This window comes from Microcaecilia unicolor, chromosome 8 (assembly GCF_901765095.1).
Source record: "Microcaecilia unicolor chromosome 8, aMicUni1.1, whole genome shotgun sequence".
In the NCBI taxonomy this organism is placed as follows: Eukaryota; Metazoa; Chordata; class Amphibia; order Gymnophiona; family Siphonopidae; genus Microcaecilia; species Microcaecilia unicolor.
Genome location: NC_044038.1, coordinates 184,562,378 through 184,590,229, shown reverse-complemented (window position 1 = coordinate 184,590,229; position 27,852 = coordinate 184,562,378). Strand labels below are relative to the sequence as shown.

At 45.9% G+C, this 27,852-nt stretch overlaps 1 protein-coding gene across 1 annotated transcript in view; it reads right to left on the bottom strand.

The window, feature by feature from the left end:
• The window catches only part of NSD1 (nuclear receptor binding SET domain protein 1), a 226,858-nt gene that overhangs the window by 138,704 nt on the left and 60,302 nt on the right, over window positions 1-27,852 (bottom strand). The window contains 5 exon segments of the mRNA XM_030212301.1: window positions 3,145-3,245; window positions 16,522-16,597; window positions 19,059-19,162; window positions 19,453-19,741; window positions 20,827-20,948. Of these exon segments, the coding sequence (XP_030068161.1) occupies window positions 3,145-3,245; window positions 16,522-16,597; window positions 19,059-19,162; window positions 19,453-19,741; window positions 20,827-20,948 (692 nt within the window).

The following is a 27,852-nucleotide window of genomic DNA, read 5'->3' as shown; positions in this document are numbered from 1 at the left end:
TTCTTATTTTGGTTTTTCTTTATTAATAATTTTTCCTTCTCGCCTTTATGTGGGCTTCAATATTTGCACTACTTTGTAGTTAATATTGACCATTCTTATGTTCCTTTCAATTTTCCTTTGAAATTTTAGAATGTAATCATTTGAAAATGTTAATAAAAATTTAAAAAAAACAGCAGACATTCAGCTTATACAGTGTTCTAGACAGCTGATGATCCCTTGCTGTATTTTTGTGATTTATTTTATATGAAGCGTAGTAAATGCTGATGCTCTCAGTGCTGCAAAACTCATTTTTATATGAAAAAAGTGGAGAAAGCATTAAGAGTATGGGTCATGGAATCCTTTCTAATACATGTATGTGTGTGTATTTATCACCATACATAGCAACCACTCTGAAAGCTGTAGGTTTAAAGCACTAAATTTCACAGTAGAATTTACAAAAAAAGAAAATACTCATCCAATTTGTTAAGACTCAACCCAGCAAGGATCCAGTGGCAGTAGGGCAGGGAGAAGGTGTTTGGTAAGGAAAGTATGAAGTGGAGTCGAAGCAGTATTAACACAGTTTTCAAAGGAATTTGACCAGGCAACAAAAGCTACTGCATAAATTCCCCAGGTTGCAAACTTCCCTTTAATTAGTATGCACACAGGTAAATTTGTACCAGTGTACTTCTCCACTCCAGCTGAACTTTTCAAAGGGAAAATCTATATGCGGCTGTGCCCACCAGAGACAAAGACAGAATACAGATGCACTCTGTTGCACTTCAATCACACACATGTATGTACTGTCACTTTCCAAACATACATGCTCTAGGTACTGTGCTTATTTAGTAGTGCCCCACCCCCTTCATCCCTGACAACCAGCTCTGCCCACCTTCATGTAACGTTCTTGCAAGCTTAGGAAAAAAAATAGCAGCATCAACAGCTCCCCCCCCCCCCCCCCAACACCTCTTAGGATTCTACCCCTTCTCACCACCACCTGGTTCTCTCCAAAGCTCTGTGAAGAGCTCAGCTCCACACCCCCCCCCCCCCCCCCACACATACCACAGAGCAATTGCTGCTCAGCCTTCTCCTTCTTGTGCTTAAAGCAGTCTTCCCAATTGGTTGAAACCTACCATAGTCTCTATAATAGAAGGGGGGAGAAATGGAAAGCTGTAGAAACTAAATTCTGAAAAATATCCAGACACTTTAGCTATCATTCTAGCTTCCAGAGTTAATTTACAAATTTGCAGAAGTCTGAAAAAAATCCAGACAGCCCGGCCACTTTTAAACTTTTGAGCCCTAGGCATGTGCCTAGTTTGACTGTGCCTTATCCAGCTCCGCTTGTGTTTAAAATATTTGACATGATCAGATCAGGGCGATACCTGAGAAGTGCTTTACTTTTGTTCCATTATACTACCTTTTGGAGTATTAGAGAGATTTGGAGCTTCAGAGAAGAGACAGAAGGTCACTAAGTTCACTGTAACCACTGTTCAGAAGGCATCCCCGTCCATGGCATGTCACAAGTGGCAGAGACTGCATCTATTAAGAAGCTGTCTTACGCCCTCCAAGAAGAAAGTGATATTTATGAGCAAGTATGGGGCAAATACTGGAGATTCCAAGAAAGCCATGCCAGATAAGGGGCTATTTAGTGGGATATTGAATGGGAAAAAGGGGAAAACTGTTACTGTAGCTCTGCCTCATGTAGTTTTGTGAGGAGATTTGTGTACTCATGCTGCATTTGCTGTGTCTGCTTTGTTGAGTTACATACTTGAAGGATTGCTTCATCAGAATTGTCAAGATTCTTGATGCTGTATCAACCTTCTCCAGCACCTTGATCAACTACATAAGATCTATTAGTATTTTCTTCCTGGAGGTCAGTATGGAGAGTGTTGATGTATTCACAAACTTTTCCCCAGGTTGGGGCGGTAGCATAGAATGCACACCCCATGGAGGTAAGAACAAAAATGGATTTGCTATCCTTTGTTAAGAGGCTCAAATCATTCTTTGTTTCCATGGCATTTGGGAATTCTTAATCCAGCTTTATACTGCTGATTGTATTGTTATTAACATAAAAAACATAGAAAAATGTAGCCAGATAAAGACCATATAGCCTATCCAGTCTGCTCATCCATTCTCCCTATCACTCCCTTAGAAATCCTATGTACTTGTCTCAAGCTGTCTTGAATTCAGATACTGTTTTCATCTCCACCACTTCCACCAGGAGGCTGCTCCACGAATTCACCTCCCTATCCGTGAAAAAGTATTTCCTCAGGTTACTTCTGAGTCTATCCCCTTTCATCTTCATCCTATAATCCCTCATTCCAGAGTTCCCTTTCAATTGAAAGAGATTCACCTCCTGTGCATTTATGCTATTTAAGTATTTAACTGTCTCTTTCACATCTGCCTTTCTTCCAAAATAATACACATTGAGATCTTTAAGTCTGTCCCCATACACTTTTTAACGAAGAGTACTGACCATTTTAGTAGCCGCCCTATGGCCCGACTCCATCCTATTTATATCTATTTGAAGGTGAGGTCTCCAGAGTTGCACACAATGAGGTTCACCAGAGTCTTATACAGGGGCACCATCACCTCCTTTTTCCTATACATCCAAGCATCCTTCTACCTTTCGCCTTTTCTACCTGTTTGACCACCTTTAGATCATCACATTCAATGCTTGTATGTTTATTTATATTTGTTTTTTGTGTATTGATTATTATTTATGCTGCGTGTAACTCACTAAGGGGTTCTTTTAATAAAGTGTGCTAACAGATTTACTGTATGCTAAATGCTGTGCAGCCCACTGTATTCCTATGAGCTGCATGGCACTTAGCGAACGCTAATCATTAGCGTGCCTTAGTAAAAAAAAAAAAGGCCCCTTAGTATGTTTAAGGTAAGTGAGATAAAAATAAATGAATAAATGAATGAATGATGAAATCTATATCTGGTCACATTCCATTCCATTTTCAAGGGTTATTTTACACCTGACAGATACTTTTTTTTTTTTTTACCGTTATGTATAATTTCTTTCCACTATTCTACTGGGTTGGAAAGGATAAAAAGCAAAAGCAAACAGAAACAAGAGGCAGCCAGAATGTGTTGGTATTTCAGAGCACAATATTCAGCATTATTTAAGCAGGAACACAAACCAGTACAGAACAAAAGCACCTTAGTGAGAATGGCCTCGCTCCTCTTCTTATACTGTGTGGTAGAGAACATGGCACGCAACCTCTTACGCTTCTTCCGACGTTCTGAGAGCCTATGAGACACTGACAGAAAGAGGAAAAATATCTACTGAAATAGCAGCACACACCAATGGCAAAATAATATAGGCTCCCAGTAATGAAAATGGTACATGCATGGCAAGTTATGGTACCAAGCTTGCTTACTGATTAGATATAGAAATCAGAGAAGGTGCTGTAATATAGTCTGCAATGTACCGAGTGTGATAATGACAAAAATGTAATATGTCTTAAAACCTAGTGGTGGTTTATGCTCTTCCTTTTCCTTCTCAAATTGCAGACTTACAAATACTTAAATAGTCTAAGTTGTACTAGAATGGAGGAATTAAGTCTTACCTGCTAATTTTCATTCCTTAAGTCCCACTAGACCAATCTAGAACCTGCAGATTATGCCCATCAACTAGCAGATGAAGACAGAGAACCCAGAACTGTGCTTCGAGTGGAGGAGTGGCCTAGTGGTTAGGGTGGTGAACTTTGGTCCTGGGGAACTGAGGAACTGAGTTCGATTCCCATTTCAGGCACAGGCAGCTCCTTGTGATTCTGGGCAAGTCACTTAACCCTCCATTGCCCCATGTAAGCCACATTCAGCCTGCCATGAGTGGGAAAGCGCGGGGTACAAATGTAACAAAAAAAAAAAAAAAAAAGACACTGTGCAACTCAAGCTCCTCAGTATTTCATATGAGAAAACAATGATGTCCAACAAAACTTTTTTCCTCTCGACATTATATATTATAAACTCTTATCTTCTTCTTCTCTCTTTTTTTAAAGCTATAGATGATTTAAAAAACAAAAGAAAACCCCAAAACACCATTCTTCTAACCCTTAGTTGCAAAACAGCAAGATCCCATTGATAAGGGAAAGAATACTCAATATGTGTTTTATAACGTAAATTTTAAAAGTAGGAAAAGTCAACTTCAGCTTCTGTGAGTTTCAAGAGGAAAACCAGTTATTAGATAAATTGAAGGTTCGAATTACTCCCTTGGAATTTAAATCATAAACATATTTACAAATTAAGCAATTTTAAACTCAATAATCGGTAGCCAATTAAAGTTTTCTATATAAACCTTTTTTTAATCAAACTAACCTTTTTTTAAAAATCAAACTAGACTCCAAGTTGACATTTGAACCTCAAATAAATAGCTTGATGGGGCCACTATGACCCTAGAAGAGTGAGCTCTTAAGCCTTTAGGAGGCTCCTTGTATGTCAACAAAACAGCTTCTTTGAGCCAGTGAGTAATCACAGCCTCGGAAACTGTCTGATTTTTTCAGGCGCTACCAAAGAGCACAACCAACCTACTGACTTTTGAAACTCAATGGTCACTTCCAGGTACAGAAAGAGCATCCACTGAACATTCAAGAAATGAAGTGGCTTACAGTCCTCGCTACAATCGTCTTTCCTAAAAGAAGGAATAGCTAAAAATTGATTTACACAAAAAGGAGAAACAGCCTTCGAAAGAAATGAAGGAACTATCCTAGTTGAAGCTGTTATTGGCTCCCAGAGTCAGAAGTTCTCAGTCTCCACCTGCTGGAAGGAGTGCACAACCCATCAGTCCAATCCTGGGCCGGTCCGGAGGGATGCTAGGGAAAGAGCCTTTAAACTAAGAATCCTTAAGTGCCTGACCAGACCATGGTATGCCTTAAATGCCCTCCCCAGTGGAGCATTTTCCATCTCACAGATAGGCTGCAGAGAATACCTTCTCCTGCTTTAGACTTAGCCTGGCCTCAGAATGACATCCTATAGTATATCTCCTATCAAACTGAGCTCTCTTTTTCATCAAGCACTGCCATTTCCTCCCCTCACCCTCCCCACTGACAGTTTGAACTTCGTGGGTGTGGCTTGGATCTCTTTCAGGGAGAGAAAACTAACAACTTATAGCAGCAGCTTCAGAGAGCATTTTCCATCTCACAGATAGGCTGCAGAGAATACCTTCTCCTGCTTCCACCCACCCTACCCCTCTACCCACCCACCCCTAGAGTGACATGTCTTATATAACCTCCCTATCAACCCACTCATTACTTTACCTCACCCATTTCTATTCTTCTATCACCTTCTCCCACTACTCCAACCAGAGTTACACCTAATCACACTGACCACCCTTCAACATCTTCTGTCCTTCTGTGACTGTTCTCTTGTGCTTGACTGCTTAAATATTTTAAATTTAAATGCTTTACTTTTTGTCTATTAGATTGTAAGCTCTTTGAGCAGGGACTGTCTTTCTTCTGTGTTTGTACAGCGCTGCGTACACTTTGTAGCGCTCTAGAAATGTTAAATAGTAGTAGTAGTAGGTGGTGGAGAAACTATGACAAAATTGAAAAATACATGGGATAAACACAGGGGTTCACTAAACAGAAAGAAGTTGAAATCGGGACACAATCCAAATGACCCCCATGACTGCTGATATGTTATGATGGGCAGAACAGATGCTTAGACAACAACTCCAGTAGTTGGGAAATAAGGTCACTGTCAGGCTGTCTTCTACATTCTGTGTCCTCAAAATGGCAAAAAACGGAACATGATCAAATACAATATGGATGTAATATGGTTTATTGGTTTAATCATGTACTGATAATGAATGGGACTATGCTGTAGACTTAAGAAGAAACCCTGGGTAGACTGGATGGACCGTGAAAAGTCTAAATGTCATTAAAAAAAAAACACATTTTATTAAGTGTTGATTCTCAAGGGGTTCAAAAGGAGATCGTGCCAAAGCTATAAGAACTAAATTGAAATTCCACATAAGTCATACTGGGACTGACTAAAGGTCTATCAAGCCCAGTATCCGGTTCCAACAGTGACCAATTTAGGGTACGAGTCCCTGTCAAGATTCCAAAAGAGTAAAACAAATTTTATGCTGCTTATCCCAGGAATAAGTAGTGGATTTTCCCAAGTCCATCTTAATAATGGCTTATGGACTTTTCTTTTAGAAGTTTGTCCAAACCTTTTTTACACCCTACCACCACATTCTCTGGCAACTAATTCCAGGGTTTAATTATGCACTGTGTGGAGAAATATTTTCTCTGATTTGTTTTAAATTTACAACTCAGTAGCTTCATGGCATGCTGCCTAGTCCTTATATTTTTGGAAAGAGTAAACAAGTGATTCACTTCTATCTGTTCCACTCCATTCAGTATTTTATAGACCTCTATCATATCTCCCCTCAGTCATCTTTTCTCCAAGCTTAAGAACCCTAACCTCTTCAGCCTTTCCTCACAGGCTGAACGTTGTCCCATTCCTAATTCCACTGTATCTCTTGAGATGAGGGCGATCAAAACTGCACACAATAGCCTAAATTTGGTCTCCAGAACCACCCTCATTTTCCTATGTCACATGAAAGGCCTTAAACAATTAATTCCATTGAGGAAACAAATCACATTAGATGAACAGCTAAGGAACCTCTTTCCTTATGCCCTCTAAAACATGCAAGTGCTGCAACTTGCACCTTTAAAGATCCAAGAGCTAACCCTTTTTGAAGCATTTCCTGAAGAAATGCTAAAATGTGAAATAGAAGCCTGAAAAGGTGAAAGGCATTGCTCTTCACACCAAGACTCAAAAATCTGCCAAATTAGGTATGCACTACCAAAATGGAATTTTTTTCTTGCCTGCAGAAGAGTTGCTATAACCTCTTCCAAGTAACCTTTTCTCAGATGCAACCTATCAAGAGCTGAGCCCATAAGAAAGAATGGAGGTGGATCTTCCATGATTACTGGCCCCTGAACCAGAAGACCACTCTCCTAAGGTAGCTTCAATGACTGATCAATCTTGAGACTATTATATCTGCAAACCAAGGTCTTTTGGGTCAGTCTGGAGCCACTAGAATGCCACAGACTAGATGATATGTTATGTCTCTGAGAAGATGACCCTAACATTGGAAAAGGTAGAAACTATCTACAGCCAAGATAGAACCAGGACATCCAGACCTTCAAAATTCCTCCTCCATTCTTTGACTGAAGGATCATGGAATACTGGCATTGTGGCCATGAAATCTAAAATTGACAGACCCACTGTTTATCTGGTTGAAGGCCTCAACCAATAATTCCCACTCTCCAGGATCGTGAGAGTTCTTGCTTAGAAAGTCAGCTTACACATTCTGGGTTCCAGCAATGTAAGCTGCCAACAGAAAGGTTAGGTGTACTTCTGCCCACCACAGCAGATGCACTTCTTGTGCCAATGCTGTACTTTCTGTACCTTCCTGAAATGTTCATGGTAGCCAAGTGTGATTATCCTGTGACTGCCACCATTGAGCCTAGAACCTGCATATAGTCCTATGCTTGAGGTGCTTGTAAACTCAAGAAGGAAATTTTTCCCTTCTTTGGTGTTGAATCTTGCTCCCAAACACTCAAAGGACTGCAAGGAGTAAGGCTGCTCTTCCTGATATTAACCACTCAAACAAGGGGCTGTAGAAGCTACACCACTCTGAATGACAAGTTCACTTTCTTGGTGAGTAAAGGCTTGAATGAGCCAAATCAGATGAACTCTTATCTCCTCTCTTCAAAGGGCCGCTGCTATCACTACTATAACTTTTTGGAAGTTCTCAATTTAGATGCCAAACCAAAAGGCCAAACGGAAAGGTTTTCCTAGTATTGTAAACCTCAAAAATTTCTGATATGGCAGCCAAATGAGAATGTGAAAGTATGCTTCTTTGAGATCAACAAAGTTAACAACTCTCCTTTTCTTAGTGAAACAACCACAGACTGTAAAGTTTCCATCTTGAAATGCTTCATTTGGAATGCCCAGTTGACTCCTTTGAGATGTAACACTGGAAGAAACGTTTCCTCTTTTTAGGGACTATGAAGTAGACTGAATATCATAAGTACGTAAGTATTGCCACACTGGGACAGACCAAAGGTCAATGAAGCCCAGCATCCTGTTTCCAACAGTGGCCAATCCAGGTCACAAATACCTGGCAAGATTCCAGAAATAAGCAGTGGATTTTCTCCAAGTAATTTTAATAATGGTCTATGGACTTTTCCTTTAGGAAGCCTGCTAAGCTAACTGCCTTTACCACATTCTTTGGCAACAAATTCCAGAGTTTAATTACACGTTGAGTGAAGAAAAGGTTTCTCTGACTCGTTTAAAATTTACTACTTTGTAGCTTCATCGCATGCCCCCTAGTCCTAGTATTTTTGGAAAGAGTAAACAAACGATTCACATCTACCCTGACACCCTGTTCTGATATGGGGACAGGAGAAACACATTTTGAAAGTGTCTTGTACCACTAACCTCTTGGCAGGGGTGCAGCAAGGAAAGACCACAAAAGAATTTGAAAGCCACTGGGAAAATTCTAACTTGTAACCATTTTGAATGACATCCAGAAAAGTGATCAGATTTTGTTCAACTCCATTCCTCAAAAAAAAAAAAAAAAAAAAAAAGAACAGCAGCTGCCTAATTGAGGCCTCCATAGGTTCCAGTCAGAGAAATCTGCTGATGCCACAGAACTGTACAGTGCTGAAGGAGCCACAGAGTGTTTACCACCTGTAAAACTAAAGAACTGAAAGCACCGCTACTAACACCGAAATACTGAAAAATGTCCTCCCCCCCCCCCCCCCCCCCCCCCGAACCAAAGGGAAAAAAACATTTTCCCTACACACCTGAAGAAAGGGCAGAATCTGCTGTCTTGATGTTCTAAAGCCTCCCTTCTGAGCAAGTAATTATATGATTTAGAAGGAATGAAAGAATAATCTGACAGTTACAGCAGTGGGCTGAGAATCAGGGGACTCTGCCAAATCACTTAACCCTCCACTGCCTCAGGTACAAACTTAGATCATATGAGCCCTTCACAGACAGAAATATACCCACCGAACCTGAATGTATACCAATTCCATAGGTTTTGGACTTGCAGATGGTAGATAAACAATTAAAATAAATATCAAAAGGCTTTTTTTATTATTCTGGGACAGATACATGGTGAAATTAGGCCTTACCTGCTAATTTTCTTTCCTCTAGATCCTCCAGACCGTTCAAGACGCTTGGGTTATGCACTCCTACCAGCAGAGGGAGACTGAGAATACTAAAACTTCTTATACAAGTAGCCTGTGCAGACCTTCTACTAACCAGTAAAACAGTAACAAAGCAGAGGAACAAAACACATCTACCTAAACAAAACCACTGAATCCACACTCAGATCTCCTCCCCTTAAGATGGGGGAATTCAACTGCAGATGGGCACAAACGGTACCACAAACTGCCCTTAGTAAAACTCCAGGACCCAAAATCACAGGAGCTACTAGAAATATCAGCAACTGAAGTCTAAAGAAAATATCATAGTGAACTGTCCGATACACTGGGTGGGCTCTTGAACGGTCTGGAGGATCTAGAGGAAAGAAAATTAGCAGGTAAGGCCTGATTTCACCTTCCTCAGCAATCCTCCAGACCATTCAAGACGCTTGGAACGTACCAAAGCAGTAAACACATCTAAGGGTGGGACCTGTGAAGCCCAGAGGACAGGACTGCAGCTCCAAAATTGGCATGCTCCCTTGCCTGTACATCCACTCTGTAATGTTTGACAAAAGAATGCAGGGAGGACCACACCACCACTCTACAAATGTCCACCGGTGGAACAAAACTACTCTCTGCCCAAGAAGCTGCCATCCCCCTAGTGGAATGTGCCTTGAGCCCCACCGGCACTGTACGGCCATGCAATATGTAAGCCGAAGAGATAACATCCTTCAACCACCGAGCTATAGATGCCTTAGAAGCAGCCGCTCCCTTCTTGGGCCCCCCCATGAAGGACAAATAACCTGTCCGAAGACCTGAATTCCTCCGACCTGCGCAAGTAAACCTTCAACACTCTGCGCACATCCAATTTCGCCAAACGAGGCTGAGAAGCATCCCCCGTCCGGTCTCCCAAGACCGGCAACGAAATCACCTGATTGACATGAAAGGAGGATACCACCTTAGGCAAAAACGAAGGGACTGGATGCAGCGAAACCTTTTCCTTAGAAAACCACAGAAACGGAGGCCTACATGAAAGAGCATGAAGTTCCGAAATCCTGCGGCCGACGATATAGCTACCAAAAAGACCACCTTCATAGTAAGGTCTTTTATCGAACAAGACTCCAAGGGCTCAAAAGGAGAACCCGCCAAAGAGTCAAGAACGATATTAAGATCCCACTGAGGCACTACCGGCCGCTGAGGAGGACGAAGCAACTTCACCCCCCCCCCCCCCCCCCCAAAAAAAAAACCGGACCACATCTGGGAAAGACGCAACCAACCTGCCCTGCACCTTACCCCGAAAACACGCCAAAGCAGCCAGCTGCACCTTCAAAGATGACAATGAAAGGCCCTTCTCAAAACCATCCTGCAAGAAATCTAAAATGCACGACACAGAAGCTGTCGAAGGGACACATGCCCGGTCCCCACACCAATCTTCAAATATGCGCCACACATGCACATAGGCCAAAGACGTTGCACGTTTGTGAGACTGCAGCATCGTCTGAATCACCTGAGGAGAAAATCCTTTCCTTCTCAACCGTTCCCTCTCAAGGGCCACACCGTAAGAGAGAACCGAGCCGGATCCGGCATGACAATTGGACCCTGACACAACAGCACTGAGCACCCCAGCCGCAGAGGCTCACCTTCTAACAAGCGCATCAGTTCCCCAAACCATGGCCGATGCGGCCAATTCGGAGCCACCAACAACACCGGACCCGCATGACATTCTACCCTCTGTAGGACTCGACCTATCAAGGGCCACGGGGGAAACACGTACAGCAACACCCGCTGAGGCCACGGAAGGACCAACGCATCGATCCCTTCCACTCGCGGATCCCGACGCCAACTGAAATACCGAGGAACCTGAGCATTCTGTGCCGACACCATGAGATCCACTACTGGCATTCCCCACTTTAGAACTATCTGGTCGAACACCGACCGGTGCAGAGACCATTCTCCGGGGTCCAACATGTGTCTGCTTAGAAAATCCGCGTTCACGCTGTCCACCCCGGCCAGGTGCACCGCCGAAATCTGCACTAGATGCCTTTCCGCCCAACTCATAAGCAGAGCCGTCTCGATTGCCAACCGCGGACTCTTTGTACCGCCCTGCCGGTTGACATACGCTACTGCTGTCGCGTTGTCGGACATGACTCCTACCACCTTTCCGACCACACTTGAGCGAAACGCCAACAGAGCTACCTGAATCGCCCTCGTCTCCAACCGGTTGATAGACCACTGAGCTTCCTCCGTCGACCACCGCCCCTGCGCGGACCGACCGAGACTCTCCAACCGGTTGATAGACCACTGAGCTTCCTCCGTCGACCACCGCCCCTGCGCGGACCGACCAAGACACTGAGCTCCCCAGCCCAGCAGACTGGCATCCGTTACCAGAATCACCCACTGATGAAGTTCCAACGGCATGCCCTTTTTCAGATGGGCAGAGCACAGCCACCACTGGAGACTGCGCCGAGAAGCTCCCCTCAATGGCAACCGCAACTCCAAACTGTGTACCTGGGGAGACCACCGGGACAACAGAGCCGCCTGAAGCTGACGCATATGCACCCTGACCCATGGCACTACCTCTATTGTCGCTGCCATGAGGCCCTGAACCCAAAGGTACATTCGAACCGTCGGACTCTGAATGGACATTAACAGCCGGACCTGCTGCTGAAGAGAGGCGATCCGAGAATCCAGCAGAAAAACACGACCCACTGCCGTGTCGAACCGCACTCCCAAGTACTCCAGACTCTGCGATGGGATCAAATGACTTTTGACTACATTCACTACCCATCCGAGCGATTCCAGAAACGAGACCACCTGAGCCGTCTCCACAACACTGTTAGCCCGAGACTTCGCCCGGATCAAGCAGTCGTCCAGATACGGATGCACCAGAATTCCCTGCCTCCGCAAAGCCGCTGCTACCACCACCATTATCTTGGAGAAGGTGCATGGAGTCGTTGCCAGACCAAAAGGCAGAGCACAGAACTGAAAGTGCCTCCCTAAAACAGCAAAACGAAGGAAACGCTGATAGGCCTCTCGAATCGGCACGTGCAGATACGCTTCCATGAGGTCCAGTGACGTGAGAAATTCTCCCTGTCGAACAGCCACTATGACTGAGCGCAGAGTCTCCATGCGGAAGGACGGCACCTTGAGCGCCCCATTGACCCTCTTGAGATCTAAAATGGGTCGAAACTGGCCCTCCTTCTTCGGCACCACAAAGTAAATGGAACAACAACCCAATCCCAGCTTGTGCCGAGGAACGGGTACCACAGCTCCCAACTGAATTAAGCGACCCAGAGTCTCTTGAATAGCCTTTAACTTGACTCGAGAGTGACGAGGGAAGAAACAGATCCGGCAGCGGGTGCTCGAACTCGAGCGCATAACCGTAGCAAACGACCTCCAGCACTCACTGATCTGAAGTAATTTGGGTCCACCCCTGATAAAACAGACGAAGTCGCGCCCCGACCTTCACCAGAGGCTGGACCCACAAACCTTCATAAGGAGGACTTATTACCATTTCTGGCACCTCCGGAGGAGTCCCGACCTCCTCGACGACCCCCTCGAAAGGACTGCGTCTGCTGGAAAAACTGGCTTTTAGGAGATACAAATCTGCCCAGCCTGTACCGCCTCGCGTCCTTAAACCGACCTCTAGCCGAACCACCTCGACTAGCCGCCTTGGGCCATAACTCCGGCAACCGTGAGACCTTGGTATCCCCAAGACCACTCATCAGTTTATCCAAGTCCTCTCCAAACAACATAGAACCTTTGAAGGGTAGAGAACACAACTTTGCTTTAGAGGCCGCATCTGCCACCCAGCCCCTAAGCCAAAGAGCCCTGCGAGCCATCACCACCAGAGCCATATTCTTAGCCGAAGCCCTTAGCAAATCATAAAGGGTGTCCGCCAAAAACGAAGACACCATCTCCAATTTGGCCAAGTCCTTAAATAAACCAGTCCTATCTAACGCAGGGCTCATCCAAGAGCTTCTCCGCCCAACGGAAACAAGCTCTGGCTACCAGGGCCCCCACACACACACAGAGGCTTGCAAGGCCAAAGCCGACAAATCAAAGCTGCGATTCAGAAAGGACTCTACCTTCATATACTGAGGATCCCGTAAGGCTGTACCGCCATCCACCAGAATGGCCGTAGCCTCGCCTTAACCACCGCATCCACAGTAGGTGGTTTCAGCAGGGCCAAATCTTCCGGAGGCAAGGGATACAGCCGTGCCATAGCCCTAGACACCTTACAAGCAGCCTCCGGCACAGACCATTCCTGAAAAGCCATGTCTCTAATGTCTGAATACATGGGAAAGGAACGGGAGGCTCTCCGAATCCCCTTAACCATGGGATCTACCTGGGGTCCCTCCGCAGAGGGAGCGGCCGCCGGAGCAAACTTCAAAGTAGAGATCACCTGATCAATGAGCTCTAACAACTCCTCCTTATGAAAATGCGAACCACTGAAGAACCTTCCCCAGGCCTTAGCCCATCCTGATCCTCAGACTCATCTAAGAGATCCTCCTCTCCTGGGTCACTCCAAACCTCCGACCCAGGCAGAGAAAGTATCTCCATAGACTCCGAAATATCCACCTGCGGGCGCTTAACTCCCACTGAGCTAGCAGCCTCTGGGGAACAAACAGCCTGAGAGGGGCCAGCTCTCCAGGCATTATACAGAGACCAAACAAACTCAGGGGGGAAACCAGACCCCCCCCCCCCCCGACGCTGCTGAAGCCCCAACAACACTTCTCGCAGTCTCCGCGACGGACCCCCCTCGCTCCAGAGGCGGCAGGTCCATCACGTGATCCGCGGCTAAACTAGGCGCGCTTCCCGCCACACACGGGTCCCCCGACGCCGGTACGGAATGCGTGGCCAAGAGGGCTGCGCTTCCCGCCAAAAACGGCTCCGTTGAGGCTGACCCAGGATGCGCAGCCAAATGGCCGCGTTTTCCGCCAAAACCGGTCCCGCTGTTGCCGGCCCGGAATGTGCGGTCAAATCACCGCCCAGCACCTCTGCCGACTCAGGGGAAAGCACGGGGGACAAGAGCGCTGACAACGTAGGCTCCCCACAAAATTTACATTGGCCACCTTTCACTTCAACACCATGCTTCGCGCAAAACCAACATCTCGCCGGCTTAGACATAATGGCCGCGAACACAATAAAAACAAACAGATGCTTTGTGCTCTGACAGACTAATAGGCAAAACCGCCTAAGGCAAGAACGCCCTTGAAGACGTTTTATCTCTGGACTGCCACAAGAACGGCCAAAATAGCCACTTTTATTTTATTTTTTTTTTAAACCTCGTTGCTGATGCCTAAACGCCTCAAGGGTACAGAACGAGGTCTGTAGCCGAGGTCAAGCAGTCCTCCAGAGGACGAGCACAGGGGGAGGGACCCGGCCACCCGGGTGTGACACCCCACAGGGAATAAGAAGCCCCTTAGGACTTACACCCTGTAATAGAGATCCAAGTGTGGGTTCTCTAACATTTACAACCCAACCTAGAAACCCCAAACGGGCCTACCAGACTGAATACACTGCACAGGCTGCACACATCTACCCTTTGCTGAGACTGAGAAAATACTGGTTAGTAGAAGGTCTGCACAGGCTACTTGTATAAGAAGTTTTAGTGTTCTCAGTCTGCCTCTGCAGGTAGGAGTGCATAACCCAAGCGTCTTGAACGGTCTTGGAGGATTGCTGAGGAAACAGTCCTTATCGTCAAGTTGCCTTAATGCCTGAGCGCTACCTTTGGCACCCACCTGGGTGTTAACTCTGTGGCCACTTGGAGGGTCCTAACCATCACTGCCCAGGCCCACCTGCGTGCCTACAGTGGCATACCCTCCACTGGGTCCCACTTGCATCTGGGTGAGTCTCTCACCTCAAGTTATTCCCCGGTGGTTTCTACGGACACTGGGAGCAGCAATCCTGGGGGGGTGGGGTCCTACAGTTCCTAGAAAAACACTCACAGACCAAGAACACAAACTACCAGGATTCTCAGTCAGTCCAGAACAACAGAGCTAACAAACTAATAGGTTTAAAAAAAAAGTACAAAAGTGAATGGTAAAGGTTTTAAAACAGCAAACAGGAACAGGTAAAATAACAAGGATTTAATGTTAAATCTAACTGAACACTTTTTACTACCTAAGTAGTGCCTGAGGAGATCAGGAAAAAAAACAGCTCACAGAAATTGAACAGGGCCTCAGCGCAGAGGTCTACTGCCTCCACACTCCCAACTGAGACTGGGGAGTTCTAGCACATTCTGGGCTAGGTCTTTGGCTTCAGTCAATAACAGCACAGGAACAATTTCCGAGTTCTATGCACCTTCATTAGGATTAGCGTACCTAGTAAATTTTCTGGACTCTAAGGATCACTGTAAGGGTTCATTTCCCTTGGAGGAGGGACCAAATGGTATGACTACCAGCCTAAGAATCAGGAGACTAAGAACAAAATCTGATTTTCTCATAGACACATGCCATTACCTTGGGCAATTATCTCATTATACTCAGTTTCAGGTTCACATTAATAACATCATATTCAGAAACTCATAGTCTAGTTACACAAAGCCATTTTAATAGGATCATCAGACCCGCGTAACTACCTCTATAATGGCTAATGTGAGCCAAGCATATTTCAAAGGCAGTACTGTAATCCTCATTGATCCTTGTTGTTATTTATGGATTTTTTAAAACTTTTTTTTAAACTTTCATTTATTATCATTAAACTTATAGTACGAATCAGAGTCTCCACTATGCTTGTGGTGAATCTGTCTCTCCACTATGCTTGTTAATTGAAGTTTAAAAGCTAAGTACTAAATTATATGTACTATAAGTTTAATGATAATAAATGAAAGTTAAAAAAAAAGTTTAAAAAAATCCATAAATAACAAGGATCAATGAGGATTACAGTACTGCCTTTGAAATATGCTTGGCTCACATTAGCCATTATAGAGGTAGTTACGCGGGTCTGATGATCCTATTAAAATGGCTTTGCGCAACTAGACTATGAGTTTCTGAATATGATGTTATTAATGTGAAGCTGAAGCTGAGTATAATGAGATAATTGATTAATTACTCCCTTCACCATTATAACCTGATGTATGCCTAGCGAATACATTACCTTGGGCAAGTCATTCACTCAGACTGAAGGCTCTTTGTGGACATAAGATATATCTGTATGCAAATTGTTGTAAAATACTACACAAAATGTTGAAATAGAATACATCTTTAATGCACGCCACCTACTATTTCAAGATGTACTTGGACAAGAAAATAACTTGGAAACCTGTACGAAAGCAGAGCTCAAGTATGTGGTGGGCACTCTGCAGCAGTGGTTCAGGAGGCTATTTGTGAAAGAAATTGAACATTAAATTCATAATAGCAACTACCTGCTCTGAAGTGCGCAGACCGGGGCACAGGGCACAATTCCAAACCATCAGCCTCCAAACAATTAGCCTGAGAATTCTGCACAGTGAAGACAGAGGAGACAGAGGAGACAAAACAGGAACACATGATGAAACACATCTCATGAGCTGTGCAAGTTACAGGAAAATACACTCTAAGGCAGCAAGGGTATGGTTGTAGCAATAGGACAGTGGCAAACAGTAGTCTACAGTAAGGGGGCAACTTTAACAGATACTTCTGCAAGCAAAACAGCATTTTAGGCATAGCAATCACCTTTATAAAAATTCCCAGGGCATAAGCAAATACCCTGTTGGTGGCATTCTTTATAAAATAGGCAGAAAGTATCTATGTGCATTTCCTGCCTTGACACCCTGTTATAAAATTACCCTCCAAGAGAGTAATTTTAAAAAAGGGCAATTAAGCTGTCAAGGCAAATAGTCCCTTATGTTGCAGCTATTTTACACAGGTATCGTGTATCTATGCATCATTATAAACTGCAGAGGCAGGTGCAATTATGTGTGTATGTGCCAGCAGCACGCAGTGCGTTTTATAACATGTAAGTGTCAACTCTGCCCCTGCTCTGTCTGGCCTTCACCTCCAGAAACATAAGGCCGGATTCTATAAATGGCGTTCCAAATTAGGTGCCGGAAAAAAATAGGCGCTATGTGCTATTCCGTAAGGGGTGCGGACCCTTAATAGAATAGTGCTTAAGCAAGGATCTTGCACCTAACTATGCCTGCTGAAACCTGGTGTAAATGATGGCACCCAAGTTAGGTGCACTGACCCAGTATTCTGTAACTACATGCACAGATTTTCAGAATGTCCCTGACACACCCATGCTCCTCCCATGGCCACACCCTCTTTTGAGAAATGCACTATGGGAGTTAGGTGCACTGCCTTATAGAATAGCACGCAAATTCCAACTGATGCCAATTAATGTCAATAATTGACAGCACCGAACTGTTGTTAATTAGCTTGTTAACCAATAAAGTTGCGAACACATCTCAGGATTGTGTCCAAATTTTGGCAAATAAATTTGGGTGGCCTTTATAGAATCCAGGGGATGTTGCATAAAAATAGCCGATATGATTCTCATATGCTTACTTTTACCGCTATACAATCGGGGTAGTACTTCTCAAGCCTCTCCTAGAGGTGCATGAAGCCACAAAAATGGATTACAGCTGTACCAAATAGCACACTTTACTATTCGTCCGAATACGAATAATGAAAAATATTATTCGGCCAAATACGAATAATGAGTACTACAAAAACTCAAACATGCTGCTAGTGATCTATAAACCGTTGCCAAAATTGTCCACAGTATCTAAAGGCTGGAGGGTGACCAATGTAACATCGATTTTTAAAAATGGTTTCAGTGGTGATCTGGGAAATTACAGACCAGTAAGCCTGACTTCAGTGCCGGGCAAAACAGTGGAAACTATTATGAAGAAAAAGAAATTATGGAACACACAGACAAACATGGTTCAGTGGAACAGAGGCAGCATGGGTTCAGCTAAGGAAAGTCTTTCCTCACCACTTTGTTTCATTTCATTCTCTGAAGGTCTGAATAAACATGTGGATAAAGGTGAGCCAGTTGATGTAGTGTATCTAGATTTTCAGAAAGCATTTCACAAAGTTTCTCATTTGGTAGTGTCTTTTGTCCTTATCTTTGCTGACTTTGTCAGTAGAAATACTGGCTGGCTTAGGGCTGTGTTCCACCTTATTAGGTGACATCACTCAGTTGTTCTCCATTTATCATTATCATATGATAACATCTAGATCTTTTTCTTAGGTGCTGACTCCTAGGGTGGAGCCCAGCATCAAATAAATATGATTTGGACTATTCTTCCCAATGTACATTGGTTGGTACTGTAGCAAATTGTTGATTGCCCTGTTTGATAGTAGTGTAAGCTACATGGAGTGGCAGAAGCTGCTCTGGCCACCCTGATGAGCAGATTGAATGGACCGTGTGGGTCTTATCTGCCATCATTTATTTTGCTACTATGCTTATGTGACTTTATAGAATAGGCTTCCCGAACTATCCCCAGTACTACACAAATGTACACCTCGGAGATAGATGCGTGTATGCATGCACATTACCACTCCAGCCAAACTATCACATATGCTAAATCAAGTAAAAGTAGGAACTGCTTTTCTGTGCTTCTACTTTTACACATGTAAACCCACAAATTTATAATCATTTTTCATGCCTTGGCATGGAAAATGCGTAATAAAATTACCCCCATACTGTAGTCTAAATAATTTTCCCTAGACTAGTCTGCAGGATTTCTACTACATATGTTTAAATTCTTATCTCTGTTAACCACTTTGTAATGTATATTTCCACTATATGAACAACCAGTGATAGGCTCTAAGCTGGAACACAGCAAAATTTCAATACTACAGACCTGAGCAAGACATACTGCTTTCAGGAGTCAAGATATTTCCTTTCTTTTCATACTGATTCATCTTATATTTCGCTCTTGCTTCTGCAGCTGTAGGTAAGGCATGGCAGAATTACCTTCTTTGGGGTACTCAGCTGCTCCTTTGGTATAAATCCAGGGTCAAGATCATTAGATTCCAATAGTTTTTTCGTGGGTTTTCTCTGACGCTTTTCACAGCTCTCTTGAATTAGACAAAGAACAATTTCTTTCACAGTCTTTTTATTCTGATGAATATACAATATATACTACATCTGATGCCTCCAGAAGCAGCATGAAATTAGAACTACTCTCAGTGTAGCTATCTTTTACTATCTGTTCTTTCATGTATCCCTTCTAACAGCCCTATCTTTTTATTCATTAAAGATGCACTTTAGTTTTGGTTTGGTTTACTAATTCCCTGCAGTGTCTGGAGAACAGGTGTGCTAAAGAAAACATCATTAGTGAATAGAAGATACCACAGTTTCTCCTCACCTGATTTCTGAAATGACTCTTCCATTCCAATCTGACATCTAGTTGATGTTTCAGATCGCTCCGGTGAAGCCAGTATATGCTCAGGCAAATCTAATGGCTCTCTGAGAGAGAGACAGCTTGATTCTGTGCCCTGGCTGCTCAGCGTTTGCAAATGGGTTGGAGACTCTTTGATCAGAGTAGAAGATGGGGTTGACAGCACAGGACTCTTTACCTCCTCTGTTTGCTGGATACTGCTGCTGGAGATGGACTGTTCTGTAACACCTTCCTCTTCACCCAGTTCAGCATTCACCTGAAATCCAAAAAGAAAGGTAAGGATATGGTACCAAATCCTGAAACAGAATTCAAACACCCTATGAATAGGTAGATGCAGGGTAATTCTATCACAGGAAACCTATGTGAGAAGTCTAAACTAGGGCTGCATTTCTATTAAAATTTTAATTTCATAATTAAACATATGTTCTTTATTTTTTCCCACTGCTGCTCTGGAGTCATAAGGAGCTGCAGTGGGGGGGGGGGGGGGGGGGGGGGGGAGGAGTAACATACCTTTAATTGCGCGATTAATCACAATAACAAATTTTAAAAAAATATAACCAAAAGAGATTTGTACATGTACTCTATGCTTGTAGCCACATATTTTATAAACTATGACACTCATCACAACTGTAGTCAGTATCTGTGGGAAACAGAGTTAACTTGTAAGTTTATAGATTATTTAATTATTGATTTATCTGGACTGGTTTCATTTCTTATTCGTTGCTCAAGGCAAGTTTCATTCAGATACAGTAGGTATTTAGTTCACTTAAGGGCCTTTTACTAAGCTGCATAGGGGCCTACGCATGCCTAACGCACACCAATTTGGAGTTACCACCTGGCTACTGCATGGCCTGTGCAGTAATTTCATTTTTTTTTACATGCACGGCGAAAATTGGGTGGTAACTCTGAATTGACACCCGTAGGCGATTACCGCACGGTTAACGTGAGAAACCTTACTGCTAAGTCAATGGCTGGCGGTAAGGTCTCGGACCCAAAATGGACTTGCAGCAATTTCTATTTTGCCGCATGTCCATTTTCGGCAAACATTTTAAAAAGGCATTTTTTGCAGGTATGCTGAAAAATGGATCTGCACACGCCCAAAACCCGCACCTACACTACCACAGGGCATTTTTCAGCACACCTTAGTAAACGGACCCCTTAGGAATCTGTTTACTAAGCCGTGCTGTAGGTACGCTAACTTTTTAGCAAGCACTAAAGATAAGGACACCCATTATATTCCTATGGGTGTCTCTAGTGTTAGCGCGTGCTGTTTGCATGCCTATAGGGCAGCTTAGTAAACAGGGCCCTTAATGTAAATTTGGCTTTGTCAAAATTATATACCTTGTGCAGAGTCTCAGACCCCTTCTTCGTTTTTTTCTTTGGTGCAAAAATCTGATCATATTGCTCTGTATACTGCAGGAGACGCTTACTGGGCTTTCTGAGGCGTTTCTTTGCAGAGTGCACTGTTATAAGAAATAGAAATGGTGGCTTTCAGCATTACAATTTTGTGAGTAAAGTGAAATTCAAGGTAATGACAATAAAACCCCTTCCAGCCTAGAATAAGATACTAGCAACCTGCAAATAGTTTTTTATACAACACCCCTCAATTTCAGTACTTGCATTGTATACAGAAGGGAATTCTGAAACAGTCATATATTATTTCCTGCTCTTCCATCATCTTGAAGAGATTATCAAATGGAAAGCAGCAGTCACATCTCTCTTGATCTTTCAAAAGGCTACAGAGAAAATTGGAGGGTCATGGGATAGGAGGAAATGTCCTATTGTGGATTAACAACTGGTTGAAGGATAGGAAACAGAGAGTGGGGTTAAATGGGCAGTATTCACAATGGAGAAGGGTAGCTAGTGGGGTTCCTCAGGGGTCTATGCTAGGACCGCTGCAATATATTTATAAATGATTTAGAGATGGGAGTAACTAGCAAGGTAATTAAATTTGCTGATGACACAAAGTTATTCAAATTCGTTAACTCGCGACAGGATTGTGAAAAATTACAGAACGACCTTACGAGACTGGGAGACTGGGCGGCTAAATGGCAGATGACGTTTAATGTGAGCAAGAGCATGTGGGGAAAAAAGAACCCAAATTATAGCTATGTCATGCAAGGTTCCACGTTAGGAGTTACGGACCAAGAAAGGGATCTGGGTGTCGTCGTCGATAATACACTGAAACCTTCTGCTCAGTGTGCTGCTGCGGCTAGGAAAGCGAATAGAATGTTGGGTATCATTAGGAAAGGTATGGAAAACAGGTGTGAAGATGTTATAATGCCGTTGTATCGCTCCATGGTGCGACCGCACCTTGAATATTGTGTTGAATTCTGGTCGCCGCAGCTCAAGAAAGATATAGTAGAATTGGAAAAGGTGCAGAGAAGGGCAACTAAAATGATAGCGGGGATGGGACGACTTCCCTATAAAGAAAGACAAAGGAGGCTAGGGCTTTTCAGCTTGGAGAAGAGATGGCTGAGGGGAGACATGATAGAGGTATATAAAATAGAGTGGAATAGGTGGATGTGAAGCGTCTGTTCATGCTTTCCAAAAATACTAGGACTAGGGGGCATGCAATGAAACTACAGTGTAGTAAATTCAAAACAAATAGGAGAAAATTTTTCTTCACCCAACGCATAAACTCTGGAATTCATTGCCGGAGAACGTGGTGAAGGCGGTTAGCTTAGCAGAGTTTTAAAAGGGGTTAGACAGTTTCCTAAAGGACAAGTCTATAAACCGCTACTAAATGGACTTGGGAAAAATTCACAATTCCAGGAATAACATGTATAGAATGTTTGTATGTTTGGGAAGCTTGCCAGGTGCCCTTGGCCTGGATTGGCCGCTGTCGTGGACAGGATGCTGGGCTCGATGGACCCTTGGTCTTTTCCCAGTGTGGCATTACTTATGTACTTATGATCCATGTCCACTATGGAGCATTGAAAATTCTGCATCTCTTGAGAAATAACTTTTTGCCTTTATTGCATTTTAGCGAATGCTACATACCTGTAGAAGGTATTCTCCGAGGACAGCAGGCTGATTGTTCTCACTGATGGGTGACGTTCACGGCAACCCCTCCAATCGGAAACTTCTCTAGCAAAGGCCTTTGCTAGTCCTTGCGCGCCGATGCGCACCGCGCATGCGCGGCTGTCTTCCCACCCGAACCGGCTCGTGTTCGTCAGTCCCATATGTAGCAAGACAAACAAGGGAAGACACAACTCCAAAGGGGAGGTGGGCGGGTTTGTGAGAACAATCAGCCTGCTGTCCTCGGAGAATACCTTCTACAGGTATGTAGCATTCGCTTTCTCCGAGGACAAGCAGGCTGCTTGTTCTCACTGATGGGGTATCCCTAGCCCCCAGGCTCACTCAAAACAACAAACATGGTCAATTGGGCCTCGCAACGGCGAGGACATAACTGAGATTGACCTAACAATTTATCCAACTAACTGAGAGTGTAGCCTGGAACAGAATAAACATGGGCCTAGGGGGGGTGGAGTTGGATTCTAAACCCCGAACAGATTCTGAAGCACTGACTGCCCGAACCGACTGTCACGTCGGGTATCCTGCTGCAGGCAGTAATGAGATGTGAATGTGTGGACAGATGACCACGTCGCAGCCTTGCAAATCTCTTCAATAGTGGCTGACTTCAAGTGGGCCACTGACACTGCCATGGCTCTAACATTATGAGCTGTGACATGACCCTCAAGAGTCAGCCCAGCCTGGGCGTAAGTGAAGGAAATGCAATCTGCTAGCCAATTGGATATGGTGCGTTTCCCCACAGCCACTCCCCTCCTGTTGGGATCAAAAGAAACAAACAATTGGGCGGACTGTCTGTTGGGCTGTGTCCGCTCCAGATAGAAGGCCAATGCTCTTTTGCAGTCCAATGTGTGCAGCTGACGTTCAGCAGGGCAGGAATGAGGACGGGGAAAGAATGTTGGCAAGACAATTGACTGGTTCAGATGGAACTCCGACACAACCTTTGGCAAGAACTTAGGGTGAGTGCGGAGGACTACTCTGTTATGATGAAATTTGGTGTAAGGGGCCTGGGCTACCAAGGCCTGAAGCTCACTGACTCTACGAGCTGAAGTAACTGCCACCAAGAAAATGACCTTCCAGGTCAAGTACTTCAGATGGCAGGAGTTCAGTGGCGCAAAAGGAGGTTTCATCAGCTGGGTGAGAACGACATTGAGATCCCATGACACTGTAGGAGGTTTGACGGGGGGCTTTGACAAAAGCAAACCTCTTATGAAGCGAACAACTAAAGGCTGTCCTGAGATCGGTTTACCTTCCACACGGTAATGGTTTGCACTGATTGCGCTAAGGTGAACCCTTACAGAGTTGGTCTTGAGACCAGACTCAGACAAGTGCAGAAGGTATTCGAGCAGGGTCTGTGTAGGACAAGAGCGAGGATCTAGGGCCTTGCTGTCACACCAGACGGCAAACCTCCTCCATAGAAAGAAGTAACTCCTCTTAGTGGAATCTTTCCTGGAAGCAAGCAAGATGCGGGAGACACCCTCTGACAGACCCAAAGAGGCAAAGTCTACGCTCTCAACATCCAGGCCGTGAGAGCCAGAGACTGGAGGTTGGAATGCAGAAGCGCCCCTTAGTCCTGTGTGATGAGGGTCGGAAAACACTCCAATCTCCATGGTTCTTCGGAGGACAACTCCAGAAGAAGAGGGAACCAGATCTGACGCGGCCAAAAAGGAGCAATCAGAATCATGGTGCCTCGGTCTTGCTTGAGTTTCAACAAAGTCTTCCCCACCAGAGGTATGGGAGGATAAGCATACAGGAGACCCTCCCCCCAGTCCAGGAGGAAGGCATCCGGTGCCAGTCTGCCGTTGGCCTGAAGCCTGGAACAGAACTGAGGGACCTTGTGATTGGCTCAAGATGCAAAAAGATCTACCAAGGGGGTGCCCCACACCTGGAAGATCTGTCGCACTACTCGGGAGTTGAGCGATCACTCGTGAGGTTGCATAATCCTGCTCAGTCTGTCGGCCAGACTGTTGTTTACGCCTGCCAGGTATGTGGCTTGGAGCACCATGCCCTGACGGCGAGCCCAAAGCCACATGCTGACGGCTTCCTGACACAGGGGGTGAGATCCGGTGCCCCCCTGCTTGTTGATGTAATACATGGCAACCTGGTTGCCTGTCTGAATTTGGATAATTTGGTGGGACAGCCGATCTCTGAAAGCCTTCAGAGCGTTCCAGACCGCTCGTAACTCCAGGAGATTGATCTGCAGATCGCGTTCCTGGAGGGACCAGCTTCCTTGGGTGTGAAGCCCATCGACATGAGCTCCCCACCCCAGGAGAAACGCATCCGTAGTCAGCACTTTTTGTGGCTGAGGAATTTGGAAAGGACGTCCCAGGGTCAAATTGGACCAAATCGTCCACCAATACAGGGATTTGAGAAAACTCGTGGAAAGGTGGATCACGTCTTCTAGATCCCCAGCAGCCTGAAACCACTGGGAAGCTAGGGTCCATTGAGCAGATCGCATGTGAAGGCGGGCCATGGAAGTCACATGAACTGTGGAGGCCATGTGGCCCAACAATCTCAACATCTGCCGAGCTGTGATCTGCTGGGACGCTCGTACCCGGGAGACGAGGGACAGCAGGTTGTTGGCCCTTATCTCCGGGAGATAGGCACGAGCTGTCCGAGAATCCAGCAGAGCTCCTATGAATTCGAGTCTCTGTACTGGGAGAAGGTGAGACTTTGGGTAATTTATTACAAACCCTAGTAGCTCCAGGAGTCGAATAGTCATCTGCATGGACTGTAGAGCTCCTGCCTCTGAAGTGTTCTTTACCAGCCAATCGTCGAGATAGGGGAACACGTGCACTCCCAGCCTGCGAAGCGCCGCTGCTACTACAGCCAAGCACTTCTTGAACACTCTGGGCGCAGAGGCGAGCCCAAAGGGTAGCACACAGTACTGGAAGTGACGTGTGCCCAGCTGAAATCGCAGATACTGTCTGTGAGCTGGCAGTATCGGGATGTGCGTGTAGGCGTCCTTCAAGTCCAGAGAGCATAGCCAGTCGTTTTCCTGAATCATGGGAAGAAGGGTGCCCAGGGAAAGCATCCTGAACTTTTCCTTGACCAGATATTTGTTCACGGCCCTTAGGTCTAGGATGGGATGCATCCCCTCTGTTTTCTTTTCCACAAGGAAGTACCTGGAATAGAATCCCAGCCCTTCTTGCCCGGATGGCACGGGCTCGACCGCATTGGCGCTGAGAAGGGCAGAGAGTTCCTCTGCAAGTACCTGCTTGTGCTGGAAGCTGTAGGATTGAGCTCCAGGTGGGCAATTTGGAGGTTTGGAAACCAAATTGAGGGTGTATCCTTGCCGGACTATTTGGAGAACCCAGTGGTCGGAGGTTATGAGAGGCCACCTTTGGTGAAAAACTTTCAACCTCCCCCCGACCAGCAAATCGCCCGGCACTGACACATTGATGTCGGCTATGCTCTGCTGGAGCCAGTCAAAAGCTCGTCCCTTGCTTTTGCTGGGGAGCCGAGGGGCCTTGCTGAGGCGCACGCTGCTGACGAGAGCGAGCGCGCTGGGGCTTAGCCTGGGCCGCAGGCTGTCGAGAAGGAGGATTGTACCTACGCTTACCAGAAGAGTAGGGAACAGTCTTCCTTCCCCCAAAAAAACGTCTACCTGTGGAGGTAGAAGCTGAAGGCTGCCGGCGGGAGAACTTGTCGAAAGCGGTATCCCGCTGGTGGAGCTGCTCTACCACCTGTTCGACCTTCTCTCCAAAAATATTGTCCGCTCGGCAAGGCGAGTCCGCAATCCGCTGCTGGATCCTATTCTCCAGGTCGGAGGCACGCAGCCATGAGAGTCTGCGCATCACCACACCTTGAGCAGCGGCCCTGGACGCAACATCAAAGGTGTCATACACCCCTCTGGCCAGGAATTTTCTGCACGCCTTCAGCTGCCTGACCACCTCCTGAAATGGCTTGGCTTGCTCAGGAGGGAGCTTGTCCACCAAGCCCGCCAACTGCCGCACATTGTTCTGCATGTGTATCCTCGTGTAGAGCTGGTAAGACTGGATTTTGGCCATGAGCATAGAAGAATAGTAGGCCTTCCTCCCAAAGGAGTCTAAGGTTCTAGAGTCCTTGCCCGGGGGTGCCGAAGCATGCTCCCTAGAACTCTTAGCCTTCTTTAGGGCCAAATCCACAACTCCAGAGTCGTGAGGCAACTGAGTGCGCATCAGCTCTGGGTCCCCATGGATCCGGTACTGGGACTCGATCTTCTTGGGAATGTGGGGATTACTTAGAGGCTTGGTCCAGTTCGCCAGAAATGTCTTTTTTAGGACATGATGCATGGGTACTGTGGACGCTTCCTTAGGTGGAGAAGGATAGTCGAGGAGCTCAAACATTTCAGCCCTGGGCTCGTCCTCCACAACCACCGGGAAGGGGATGGCCGTAGACATCTCCCGGACAAAGGCCGCAAAAGACAGACTCTCGGGAGGAGAAAGCTGCCTTTCAGGGGAGGGAGTGGGATCAGAAGGAAGGCCATCAGACTCCTCGTCAGAGAAATATCTGATGTCCTCCTCCTCCTCCCACGAGGCCTCACCATCGGTATCAGACACAAGTTCATGAACCTGTGTCTGAAGCTGTGCCCGGCTCGACTTCGTGGAAACACGGCCACGGTGTGAGCGTCGAGAGGTAGACTCCCTCGCCAGCACCGGCGAAGCTCCCTCCGCCGACGTCGTCAGGGAGCCTTCCTGGGAGGCGACCGCAGTCGGTACCGGAGGGGAAGGGCGCAACAGCTCTCCCAGGATCTCTGGAAGAACGGCCCCGGAGACTCTCGTGCAGGGCGGCTGTGAAGAAAGACATAGAAGCCGATGCAGGTGTCGAAGTCAGAGTCTGTTCCGGGTGTGGAGGCTGTTCCGGGCTGTCCATGGTGGAGCGCATTGACACCTCCTGAACAGAGGGTGAGCGGTCCTCCCGGTGCCGATGCCAACTGGGTGCCGACTCCCTCGGCGACCCAGAGCTCTCGGTACCGATGCGGGAAGGAGACCGGTATCGATGCTTCTTTGACTTTTTCAAACGAAGCATGTCACCGGAACTTCCCGGTACCGACGAGGAGGACGTAGAATCCTACCGTCGCTTCCTCGGGGCCGAGGCCGAAGAAGGTCGGTCTCGGGGGGGCTGTACCGCAGGAGCCCTCAGGGTAGGGGGAGACCCACCCGATGGCTCACCGCCACCAGCAGGGGAATGGACAGCCCTCACCTGCACTCCGGTCGAAGCACCACCGTCCGACGACATCAGCACTAGTGGAGGTCCCGGTACCACCGACGCAGCCTTCAGATGTCTCGGTACCGACGATGCAGAGGGTCGATGCCTCGATGCAGCCGATACCGCCGATGCCGAGGTCGGAGG